Source organism: Poecilia reticulata, chromosome 22 (assembly GCF_904066995.2).
Source record: "Poecilia reticulata chromosome 22, P_reticulata-male-v2, whole genome shotgun sequence".
Lineage (NCBI taxonomy): Eukaryota > Metazoa > Chordata > Actinopteri > Cyprinodontiformes > Poeciliidae > Poecilia > Poecilia reticulata.
In genome coordinates, this window is record NC_088851.1 from 15,263,738 (window position 1) to 15,276,307 (window position 12,570).

Consider the following 12,570-nt stretch of genomic DNA (forward strand, 5'->3'; position numbering starts at 1 on the left):
CTGAACTGTATTTAAAATGTGTTTGGCAACAGTAGAAGACTGTGATGAAAAACCTCGTTAAAAATGACAGTGGATTTTGTCCCATGGATTGTGTTTGTTTTTTTCCAACACAGAAATGAGAATCAAAAGCATGTTTTAGAAAAAAATTAACTGCTTTATTAGTGCTTTCATATTTATGATCATTGTACAGCGGTCACGAGGGCTAGCATGGTTGAACTATTATGCACAATCTTTACACTTCAGTTATGAAGACAATGGTGTATGCTTACTTGTAAATGCTTAAATGAAATAAAATTCTAATATTTTCCAATCAAAAAAAGGTCTTAATGAGATCTTAATTTGGTGCACACAAGCTTTCTGCGTAAGAAAATCAAGACTGTGACTCACTTTTTCTTTTCTTTTTTTTAAAGGTAAACAGATTTACAAAACTTTGATTAAAACTAAAGATTTCCTCTGAAATAGTGTAATTAAATCTTTAAGAAAATCATTCAAAATCAGAACCCCCAGCAACCTGATTTCTGGCTCATCAAGTTACAGAAAAGTCAGCAACTTGTACTAGAAAAAAGGCAAGTAAGCTTGTGAAATCAATTTCTCAACATCAGAACCAGACTGAGCTTCAAAGTAACACAATTCTTAGTATTAAGTATATTCCCCCCGTTTTTGGATAGCCTAAACACAGCTGTACAACTGTATGACATGCCAGATCAACAACAACTCTTTTGCTGCAGTGATCCTGCTCATAAACAGGGAAGGAAATACACTGCTGTACTGTAAATAGCTGCACAAGTCTCGACTTAAACAGCATGGATTATTCAGTGCAGGACACCCATACTGATGAGATTCACACGTCAAATCTGTCAGCATCCACCTGCAGAGCGCTCAGGTACTGCTGTAGGAGGAGAACTCAGAATGAAGCTGACAATCACACAAAGTCAGAGCTGCTGCAAGAACTGAACAGGCCAAACATCATTACTGGTCTCCCTGCCAAACTAAACCACAGATCGTTTAAACCAATTGCAACAGATGAAAAGAGTATTAAAACTATGGTTGTTTCATTTCTAGTAAAAAAACAACAACAAAAAAACACATATGTAGGTCCACCTATTTTCTGGAAACACACAAGAGATAAATCTTTACCATGAATAACATCAAAATATCTTAAAACATTCGTTAATATAAGAAAGTGCATGCAAAATATTAAGAAAAACAAAGGCAACATTTAAAGCCAACACACAAGATTACATGCAACAAAACCAAGAAAAAAGAAACAGAGCTAACATTGATATATAGTCTAATAAAATACAATACAGATTTATAAAGAGTAGAGCAATTACAACGTGGTTACTCTTTAAGTGCACATTCAAGGATAGGGGCTTCTTTCGAAAATTTTGGGGACTTTGGAGAAGCGCCTGTGGCGAGTATTATTCTTTGTCTGCCATTCACTCAGGGTCATGGTTGGTGTCTCGTTCCCAAAGCGTCTTTGGTAATTTCTGAAAAACAACGACATCTTAAATATGTCTATTCCTGAGGAAATGTACGTAAAGTCACTGCAATATCGTGTCTGGGGGAAAAGTTTTTATAGGCAACTCAACAGGTTTTTAAAAGTGATGGACAACATAAAAACTACAGGTCTGTCTATCTGGGTTCTTGTTTGGGCAACTGTTCTGATAGTTCCTCCTTTATGGTTGACCCAAACATCCAGGACTTCAATAGAAAATGAATTAAACTTAATTTAAATGCCCAATTCCTTCATCGGTTCTCTGTAGCTTACAAGAATCCCAGCTGAGATCAACATCCTTTATTATAGGACCCAGTTTCAGTAGCAGCAGAAACCATCTTCTGAGTTTTCTTAATGCGGCATAACCTCAAATCACAGATCAATTCAAAGATGTGAATACCTGCATGTGAGGTCCGAGGGGTGCTGCCACTGAGAGCCATTAGAGCCCGTCTGACCGGCGACATGCGTCATCAAGTCCAGAAGTTCAGTCATGGGTCCTTCAGAACAAAAATGCACTTTGCAGATTATGAATTATAGAGCTGTTATGTGTGTTTGACAGACTAAAATGTTTCAGATTGTCAACCAATTTCTATTTCATAGACAACCTGAGAAAATACAAAATAGTGCCTAAATTATTAATTTTATGAAAAAGAATTGCCTCCGTTCTACTTATTAAAATATGAAATAACTGAACAACCAAACTTTTTGGGAAGCTCAGTTCATTTCCACTAACCCATAAACAGAAAAAGTTATACTAATGTATCAGCTGGGAGGGGTTTTCAGAACCATTTCTATAGCTTTAATTTTACACAAATGGCGAAAGCATAAAACAGTGTTACATTTTTAAAAAACAAGTGCCTAATCAACCAAACTGACTCCAAGAATCAATTATGACAAATTATTGTTGCGGTTAATGCTTTTATGAATTTCTTTCCTGCTGCTGGTTCCATGAAAACAATTTTTCAGTACTTTTTAATCCTAATTTGCATTATTATTATTGCAATAAATAACATGTTAGCTACATATTGTCACAGTTAATCTAATTTTCTTCCTCCAGTGGCAACAACACAGATAAATGAATAGCTCCATAAAACTGGTAAGCATAAAACTGGGGTGGAAACACCATAACATGAATATCGTGTCTCTTTCAGGTTACAGTAAATTCAATCCGAGACCTTTTAATACCATTAGGAATGAAATTTAAGATCAACAAGGCTGTCGTCGCCTTCCATTTCCAAAAACCAAAATTACAACCAAGGTTGTGGGTGTTAACAGGTGGTTTGATTTGAATGCACTTACGACTTGATTTGTTTTGAAAAAATACATTTTTTATTTCTTGTAAAAAATTAGTGATAAAATAATTACCAAAAACATTCTACAACTTAGCCAAAAACAAAAACAAACTTAATGTGACGTTTCAAGTACAAAAAAGTGAAAAGTGGTGAAAAAATAATTTACCAAAAACCTCCCATCCACACATCAAACATTTGCCAAACAATGCCTCCACCAAGCACCCGGTGTGTTTTTAATTACTCAAATTAATGGGAGGGTCATCCAATTACCAACATAATTTTATCAATTCAAATATACAAATTAACTACAGATTTTGGATCTAAACTAACTTAAATTAATTCTAACTTCCCAAAATAAAAACACTAAATTAGTAAAAATTACAATTTGCAAACTTTACATAAATGGCCACAACAACGGCACATTGACAGAAACATTGAAATCATCCCAACAACTGATGTTCTCTGTTTCAGTAAACATTAAATATTTTATTCTGGATAAACATATATCCTGAGTTGAACATTGTTAAGGCAGGCAGAGCTCTAGAAAAGCAGAAATCAGATGTTTTTTTTCACCGATGCAGACAACATTCGCAGAGAAGGAATTTCTTCCCTTCTCTGAGGTTAGTTTCTTACCTTGAGCTCTACCTGGATTTTCAGTCATGTGGCTTTTGACAGAAAATATGTACTGCCTTTTATGATGTTCCCATTCCATACTGTTGTCAAGGATTTTGGGTCTAAAAAAACAAAGATACATGGGCATGAAAGAAGTCACAGCTCCATCTGGAGGTCAGTTTAGATACTGAACTACCTGTGACCCCTTCCACGCTTGACAGTTTTGTCCCTCTTTTTGTCTGCAGAGCTCGTCTTCTGATCTGGTTGGGTAGAGGATGCTGGTTTACTGATCCCCTCACTCTGACCTGGAACCACCACTTTTGATTTCACCTTTTATGGAGAGAAACGATCATTGGAGTGAACACTACAGAATGAAAGGAACTGATCTTTATATACTAGAACAGCTGAGGCAACTTACCTGCACCTGTAAGGGCAACGTGGTTTCATATAAAGTGTCCACAGTGTAGTCTCCAGAGTTGTAGGTCTGGGATACGTTTATGGTCTTAAGAGCTTCCGACAGCCCACTCTTCTGCTCTGCTTCAGCAGATGGCTGGCATACAGAGGACTCAAATATTGGCTGCCCAATATTAAAAACCTCATCTTCTCCCTCTAAAAAGCTTCCATCACACTTAACGGGCCCCAGCAGTGGTCCAGTCACAGTCTCGCTACTGTCTTTAATTAAAAAAGAAAAGTGTGGAGCACACGTTGAAGCTTGCTCGTGCCCCAGCTGCTCTGGTGGATCTTCTGTCTTGCATTCAGAAGAATGCAAGACAGAAGAAACGTATCCTCTGTCATCCTCCACAGGTCCAGCGTCAGGTTTATCCTCCTTAATGGTTGGTTCGACCATCTCCAGTTTTGGTGGATTGAGGCATAAGATGTCATTAACGTCATTGTCGAACACAGATGACATGTTTTTGACGATCTTCTCAGTCTTCTCTACCTCCTCTTTGGAGCACCCACACTGAACATGCTCCAAATCCAGCCGAGAGCTCACAGTTCCTTTAGTGTCGCTCCTAGCTGCAGTCTCTTCTTTAAGCACAGGGTACGGGGCTGCAAAGGGGGATAGTGAATTGTTCCTAGTAAGAGAGCTAGAGTAGTCCATAAAGCAACCAAGGTCTGGGGACAGAGCATTGGAACTACACTGCTTTTTACTGTTGTAGTCATTGTTCATACCACTATGCCCCAGTTTCCTTTTTCTCCCAGAGTCATTAACTATTTTAAATTTGAAGTTGACAAAAGGATCAGGAGGCTCTACTGGGGAACGAGGACCCCTCTGTTGGTCACACATGACCCTCTGGGAATATACAGAAAGAGACTTCAGGTGGTTTGTACTTGGTGGATTTTGGCGACTGACTATTGTGTTTGCACTTGATTCATTGTCCATGTCTGTTAAGAAAAGGAAAACACATTAAATATCTACAGTTTTCTTCAATATCTTACCAAAAAAAAAACAATAACTGTATCAAGGATGCACAGTGTGTCAAATCAAACTCATGCCAGGCTATATTAGCACAGAAGGACACAATGTACCCACAAGGGCCAATACTACAGCTCAATTATTCTGACTTATGCCATTGGTCCTGCAGTGCGTCACCACGACCACTTTCTCCATTTACTCATCATCCCATCTCTGGTCCTTTTTCCAAAGATTTGAACTTCCTAGATAAATAACTTAAAAATCCACAAAAAATTGTTTACAAATGTATTGATAAGGATACCAAGCTTTGATCTAGTTTTTTGTCAAAAAGTTCTGTAAAATAATAAAATTTCTATGTGCATCACATAACATGTGGGAAGTCAGTGAAAGTGTTATAACTTGGAAGAGAAATGCTTCTGCTATAATTTATGCACTGGAATCTGTTTACAGCCTTTTTATTTCCTACCAAATAAAACATTTCCCTCACATTACAAGAGAGATATTTGTCAAACTTACTTAATTGGGAGGAATTGACCTAAAACAGAAAAAAAGGACACTGCATTCCTCCTGATTTCTAAATTCCCCTACCAGGTGAAGCACCAAATATAATAAAAACCATTTGGTATATTTTGGATAAATATTGAGCTAGCCTTTCATTTATCCATTTAATCTGTCTACAATAAAAGGGCATGTAGCTCTTAGCATTTAGTTTTGTTTGTTTTTTAAATAAGATTAAGGAAACTCTTTCAATTAACATGAACATATCAGGAGAAACTACACAGAAATAAGCACATGCACATTGATTTGCAAAGGAACTTTACTTACTATAGTTTTATCCAAATTGCTTTACTGAAATGCTTTGTTAAAGTATTTTTGTTTTTCCCACTTCTGGATGACTTGTGGGGTTAAAAGGTCCATATTCATATTCAAGTAGCAATTTAAAAAAAAGTTACAAATTGTAAGATTAACAAAACTTTTAAAAGGACAATTAACGTTTGGGGATCTATTTAAAAAAAAGACTGAAATATTACAAGAACGTTTTGCATTTTGGAAACAAAAATGTAGAAATCAAACTAGAGAAAACTACAGCGATGACTGTAAGATTCCTTTTTTTTGCTAATCCCCATACAAACTTTTACTTAATAGAATTTAAGATTTTTCTAAAAGAAATAGTTAAATAAAAGAACAAAATGAGTAAAGTATTAAAAAAATATTTAAATTTAGACGCTTAAGGTCGCAGCTAAATTTAGTATCTCAGTGGATTTGAAACAAAATACCTCGAACTGCAACAGATATTTTCACTGAAGGTATATTAAAATTAAGACAAGCGCAGTTTTATTGAAGACAGCAAGGTCTTTTTGAGGCTCCCATCTTAGGGTGAAAAGTTCCCTCCATAAAACAAGACCGTTTCTTCGCTAATGATAGCTTAAATCATGAAACAAATTAGGCGAAAAAGCAAGCAAAACTTTAGTTTCAAAATCTGTAAATGTACAAAGTCCATTTCATTTTATCGCACGCAGATAAAGGAAACTGTAACTAAATGCTATTTATCCCCTGTGCTAAAAATCCCTCGTGGCGGTTATTTTGAACTAGCATCAGTTCTAGCATAGCTTCAGCTACAGAAGCTAACTTCCGTTATTGTCTTTAAAAAATTCAAAGAACTCAGCTGGCAACTTACGATTGAGCTGATCTGGAAAAGACAAACATTGAATTATAACACCCCTGATATGACATAAACTTACCTTTTTAATTATTTTTGGAAAACAAACCAGACAAAAGTGCAACCTGCTACTCATCTCTGCCCGCTCCTGTTAGCTATCTGACACTGACACGAGCACAGGTGTTTACATGAGAATGATCACGCCAAGGTTAAAGGTTACAGGTTACCTTTAACCTTAAAATTTTTTTATTTTAATTGTTTTTTTTATTTATGGAGTCTACATTTATTATCATTATGCTTCTCATTCTAATTATTTTTTTGCTGTTTAAAGTTATATCATTAAAAAAAACCTCTTGCCAATGCCACTAAGACAGACAGAATATAACAGAGAAATGTCTTCAAAATCAGAAGTATATATATTATTCAGTAGGCTATTTGGTAGCATAGTATGCCCTTTAAACTGTATGATTTGTTTGAACGTTTTATGTATCCACAAGCTTCGCATATTGGTGTAACTGTGGAAAAATGTCCAGTGTTTTGCAAATGTATTTTTTAACAATTAGATTTGCATAAGTGTTCACAGCTTTTGCCCAATACTTTTGGTCGCCAACAAAATTATGTTGGTGATTCCACTGATCACCTACAAAACTAAATGTGGAAAAAGTGAAGTGCTGTGAAAACTTTTGGATACACTGTAAAGTTTTGGGTTTTGTTAAGTCTTTAATAAATAAATATGAATAAAATAGGAATAGTTTTGGTAATTTAAAAGCCTAAAAGATGTTTGCTCTGATTTGTGTGTCTTCTCATTTGGTGTAGTTAAACCTGTGATTTTAACTGTGTATTTTTACAAGGCACACAATTTTGATTGTTCACTCCAGTGAGGCATTATATTATTCCATAACTTTGTTTTTTTTTTTTTCTGTTATTGGAATCTCAGATTAATAATGCACACATTTTCAGAAAAATACGTATAAAAGCAGTTATAATTTGAGCAGAAATTTGTCAGTATCAAATTCTGCTTAGAGACCCATATATCTACTGTGATCAAGCACATGCAAAAACATAATCCTCTGAATCACATCATAAAGCTACGGAGCCATTTGGCTGCATACCCAAAGGTTGCAATTACAGTCAATTCCCACTAGAGGACAGTGTTGCTTTCTCAAAATGTTCAGAAATGAAATTTATTTATTTACTTTCTCTACTTTTGGAAAGATACCTTTGAGGTGTTATTTTATAAAAAGTAGATATATAACATGTTTTTATATTTAGTTTTGGTTCAATTCTTTGCATGGCAGTTACAGCCCATCTTACAGTCAGAGATCTCCAAGTGAGACATCAAAAGTCAGAGATGAACTTTCAATAAGGTTTTCCTGAATGCTTTGTTAAAGCTATCAGGAAAAAGATTCAATGCAAACAACAAATCTGAGTGAAAGCAACATGTAATCAAAGCTTATGATAAACACTACTATTTCCTGTAAGTGCCCTCCTATCTGATCTCTGACTAATGCAGAAGTTATGTAAACATTATCACATTCTGGCATGGTTGTTTATATGTGTGCAATTTTATCCTGTGTATTGTAGATACCAATGCCAAACAAGTACAACAACACAAAGAGTTTCACTCTCTTTGTGTTGTTGGGTAAAAAAATGCACTGCATTTTGTGTGAAATACCTACATTACAAAGCTTTTATATCCCCTTTAAAATATGTGTTTATAACAAAACCCTCCTTCCATGATCAATTCAAATAAAACATTGAGTGGCCAAACTACGATACATTTCATGGGCCTAATGCAACTTTTCACCAGTCTGCATTCAGCATGCACACCAACTCTCTCAAACCTACACACACAAACACCCAGACTGTAAAAAAAAAAAAAAAAAAAAAAAGAATCACATGATTCCTGCACCTCTTACGGTAATCGGGCTCAGTTCCCAGAATCATAACCCCGTCTTCCTGTGAATACTGTATATGTTGCTATGGGAACAGGTGGTAAAGTTTTCACAGGTCATAATGACCTATAGTAGCCCCTGTGTTTGGGTATTTTCCATTCTCTGCTTAAGAACCAGTGGCAGGCCTTTTCATCATCCTAGATGATTTTCTTCTGCAGGTTTCTGATTGGTTGAAACTCATCACCCCACACATGCCTTTTTAATAGTGCCAGCAAACTCAGTGTCAGGAGCATTTTGCAGTACAATCAATCTATGCTAGAAACCTGAGACAGCATCCACTATTGTCATCATTTGTGATTCAAAATTGGAGCAACTGGTTTATTTAGGTACTGGTTATGCATTCCTACATGCCACACAAGTACAACCCCCACAAATAGTTGCATTACAAACTGGGTGTCATGTTACGAGGTGATGTGACGTAACAAAACCATTTCCTTTCAGTCTCAGCACTCTCTCATCACCCGGCTCCTTCATCCTCACTGGCTGAATATAATCATCCGACATTTAAACCCAGCCCAAACATCCAAAACACCTTTTTTTTTTGTTTCAAGCTGATATTTATTGTCTTTTCCCATGAAGTTACACACAGAGAAACAAGCAAGCATGATTATGTGAGGCACAAAGAGCAAACCGAGCAAGTAATCACAATAGAATAAAATTATATATTTTTTAGAACTACAAATGCTACTGCAGTTTAAGGTTATACAACCGTATTTATAATAATTTATACTATATACTTCACATTAATGCTGATATTATAGTTATGATATCAATATAATATTAACAGATATATATCGGTATCGACTTTATAATATATGCTGATCAGGCATAACATTATGACCAGATCAAGGTATATAGACAGAATTATTCTAGCTTCCACAGCGATATGTCTTACTCCAAGTAGTATGTGAGCATGTGTGTGTGTGTGTGTGTGTGAGACGGTTGCGGGGGTAGAGTGGGATTAATGAGGTCTAGGTTGAAATGTTTTGCTAATGGGTCTCAGAGTGCACACCCTGGTGCAGCAAAGAGGCTTCCACAGCCTCAAAAAAGAAGTGGAATAAGTTATTTCTCAAATGTAGACCACATAAAAACACAGAATGAAATTTTGCTAGAAGATCAGAGCCTCAAATATGTTGAAAGTAATAAATTATGTAATCACCCCCCCGCACCCCTACAACAGTCACAAACACAATCAAACTGTTACAGGAAATAAGACTGATAAAGTACATGGATGGAAATTCCTTTAAACGGCTTTGGCTCCATCTCCATTTCTCATCTAGACAACATGTGAAGGATCAGGTTTCATTTTCACCGTTAGGTAACGCCCTCCACACTGGCCACCGTCGCTTTTCCTAACAATGAAAATAGAGCTTTGTTCAGATTGTTCAGAAGAAGTAAATAAATGTTGTTTTACGAGTTAACATAAAAAAGACATACCTTGAAATTTTGTAGCACCGTAAAGCAAGACCTGCCAGCACAGGTATAACTACGACTGTGACTCCAACTGCAATCCAAATCTTTGAATGTCCACCTGTCAACAGACATCATTACAGGATTAACCACCATAAAAAGGAAAACATTTTCTTTTAGCCTGATACACTGCTTGAAGAAATGCTATATTCTGATAATATTCTTACTCTGCAGCATAAAAAATACATTATTTATATAAAAAAGAAGCTCTGACAGATTAATTAAATCTTAACTTGAGTAAAAAATGAAGTAACATGGTGTGATATATTTTCAGCCACCAAAAAACAAAATCAAAACTAAACTGTTGATCTTTTTTTCTTGGCTTGGCAAGTTTTATAGGTCCAGACAAATTAAAAATATGCATTTTCTATTCATTGATCAATATACATGGATTAGTACCTTCTTCTCCATGGTCGAAGTCCTTGCTAGAGCAGTTCACTGTAAAAACAAAGGATCCACTTCATTAAAATTATTGAATGAAGAAAAATCATTCTATTTTTGATAAATGGGGAAAAATATTAACAGAATGAGGAATACCCTCGCAGAAGGTTCTGTATTCATCTTTAACTCCAGTATTCTGAGGGAAACACATAGCAAAGATAAATGTTATCAGCACACACTTTTAACTTATACATTATCTGAATGCAAACTAAAGTTTTTGCACAAAAGCGTGCTGCATCGTCTTCCGACTTGATTACAGCTGATTACCTTTGAAACAGTGCTAACAACGCCCTCCAGACATTTCGAGGTGGTCAGAGAGGAGATGTTGCTATTCAACGCTGGAGGAATTTGTCCCGAGTTGTCAGCAATTGTGAAGTTCTAAAATCAAAAAGTATAAAAAGAAATATGTATACATGAATTAACTTATAATATTGAACATGTTAGTTAATCAATTAACATTTCTTTCACTTATTGTTTAGTATAACAACAACAGTAACAACAACACTGGGGAAAACAGGTAATTTGAACAGGCATGTTTAAATTTTACAGGTCATAACTTACGGTTCCGTTAATCCAAGAAAAATCCCAGTTAGACATATCTACGATAGGCGCACGAGGGTCTGCAGAGATGGTGTAAGTCGTCTTGTCACCATTACGGCTGACAGTGCAGATTAAGTTGTCAGCACTGTTGCCCTGGCCACCTAAACCTGGGAACAAACAAACAAAACAAAAAATTGAAAATAAAAATCTATTAATAGTGTAGCTATAGCTGGTTGGTGCTATGGTCTAGGAATCAAATAAAGAAATACCAAAGCTTGTTACCAGTTTGTTAACCTTCAAAGGCAACAAAATGTCAGAGCGGAGCAGTGGTGCAACAGCATCTGGACTCTTAAGAATCCTTAATCATCAATCAGATATTCAAGGATACAACGTTTTGTTATTGTGAGATACATTTTCACTAAACTGAAAATTGAAGGGTTCAACGAGGTAAAAATTAGTAGGAAGCTCCTTTAAAAATGGACAGTGAGATTTCTCACCAACCCCAAACGCATAACGAAAACAATGCAGACCTGTTGGATGGAATAAAAACTGTGTACAGAAATACTGATGATCACATCTCACAAATCTTTCATACATTCTTGACCCCTTGTTAGCAAACATGCTGCAGTGTTTCTAGAATAAAGTGCAAAAAAGAACTGTAGTGATATCATTGTACTGCTGCTCTTTGAAGTTAGCTTTGTCTCCTTGCAAATTAATTTGCAAGTTTCACTTGGAAGTGGATAATGTTTAAAGTTTTGTATTATTACCGAATCCAACTTCAAAATCTAAATGAAATGCACCAGGCACTTTTCTTTCAAGAAGCTAACGACGTAGTGAACGTAGCAGCTTCTTGAAAAACTCATCTTTTGTCTGTTGTTTAGCAACTTTACGTTGCTGCTAATATCTGAAACATGATCCTCGGAAATCCCCACCGACAAATACCTGCTTTACGACGTCCCCACCTGAAGAGCAATAAATTATCTAAACCGAATTTTTTTTTTTTACTTCAAACATTGTCAGTAGATATATTTAAAAGGGTTTTTGGCTGTAAAGCTGCAGAATTTCAAAAGTAAAAAGTCGCCTGCACTGTTTGCCGGAAGTGAATGTCACGAGACGCAGCGGCAGCCACCTGCTTTTGTTTTTAAACGTGGGTGCGTTTGGCGATTCGGATTTAAATTATGCGAGGAACACGAAACGTGGTAAAACACGAAACCAAAAACAGAAAATAAACTACAAACGGTGTCTTGTACAAAGCCAAACAATCCTGTCATCGGCACTCGAGTGAGACATGTAATCTGAGTCACCAAATCTGAGTTTGCATAAAACTATTTGACAACTGATCATATTTACAACAAGCATGTAGTAAATAGATAGTTCCAAATCATACTTACAGAGAGCGAGTATCATCCACAGCACCTTCCCCATATCTGGTTTGAACCAGAGCGCACGTGAAACGACATACAATGAGCTCCGCCCCCACAGGGACGGAGCTCTGGGAACACCGCCCCCACAATAATAATAATAATAATAATAATAATAATAATAATAATAATAATAATAATAATAATAATAATAATAATAATAATAATAATTTATCAATATGCAAAATTGTCCAAATCACTTAACTGAACATTTGCTAATATTCTGGTAATGTACCCTATTTATGTTTTTCTGTTCATACCTCT

The 12,570-nt window shown here is 35.8% G+C and overlaps 2 protein-coding genes across 2 annotated transcripts; both read right to left on the reverse strand.

Annotated features, from left to right (window-relative positions):
- Positions 1-131: 131 nt before the first annotated feature.
- Positions 132-6,691, reverse strand: kop (askopos). Its single transcript, XM_008399615.3, has 6 exons — positions 6,562-6,691; positions 3,821-4,788; positions 3,599-3,732; positions 3,424-3,524; positions 1,899-1,995; positions 132-1,490 (listed from the first exon to the last, which is right to left on the reverse strand). Exons 2-6 carry the CDS (start codon positions 4,784-4,786, stop codon positions 1,361-1,363), a joined length of 1,428 nt encoding a protein of 475 aa, XP_008397837.2. The 5' UTR covers positions 4,787-4,788; positions 6,562-6,691; the 3' UTR covers positions 132-1,360.
- Positions 6,692-8,955: 2,264 nt separating this feature from the next.
- LOC145550089 (uncharacterized) lies at positions 8,956-12,403 on the reverse strand. The gene is made up of 7 exons (XM_081603574.1): positions 12,277-12,403; positions 10,907-11,052; positions 10,613-10,723; positions 10,442-10,481; positions 10,304-10,342; positions 9,872-9,965; positions 8,956-9,786 (listed from the first exon to the last, which is right to left on the reverse strand). The coding sequence occupies exons 1-7, from the start codon at positions 12,308-12,310 to the stop codon at positions 9,711-9,713; spliced, it is 540 nt and encodes a 179-aa protein (XP_081459700.1). The 5' UTR covers positions 12,311-12,403; the 3' UTR covers positions 8,956-9,710.
- Between the last annotated feature and the right edge of the window lie 167 nt (positions 12,404-12,570).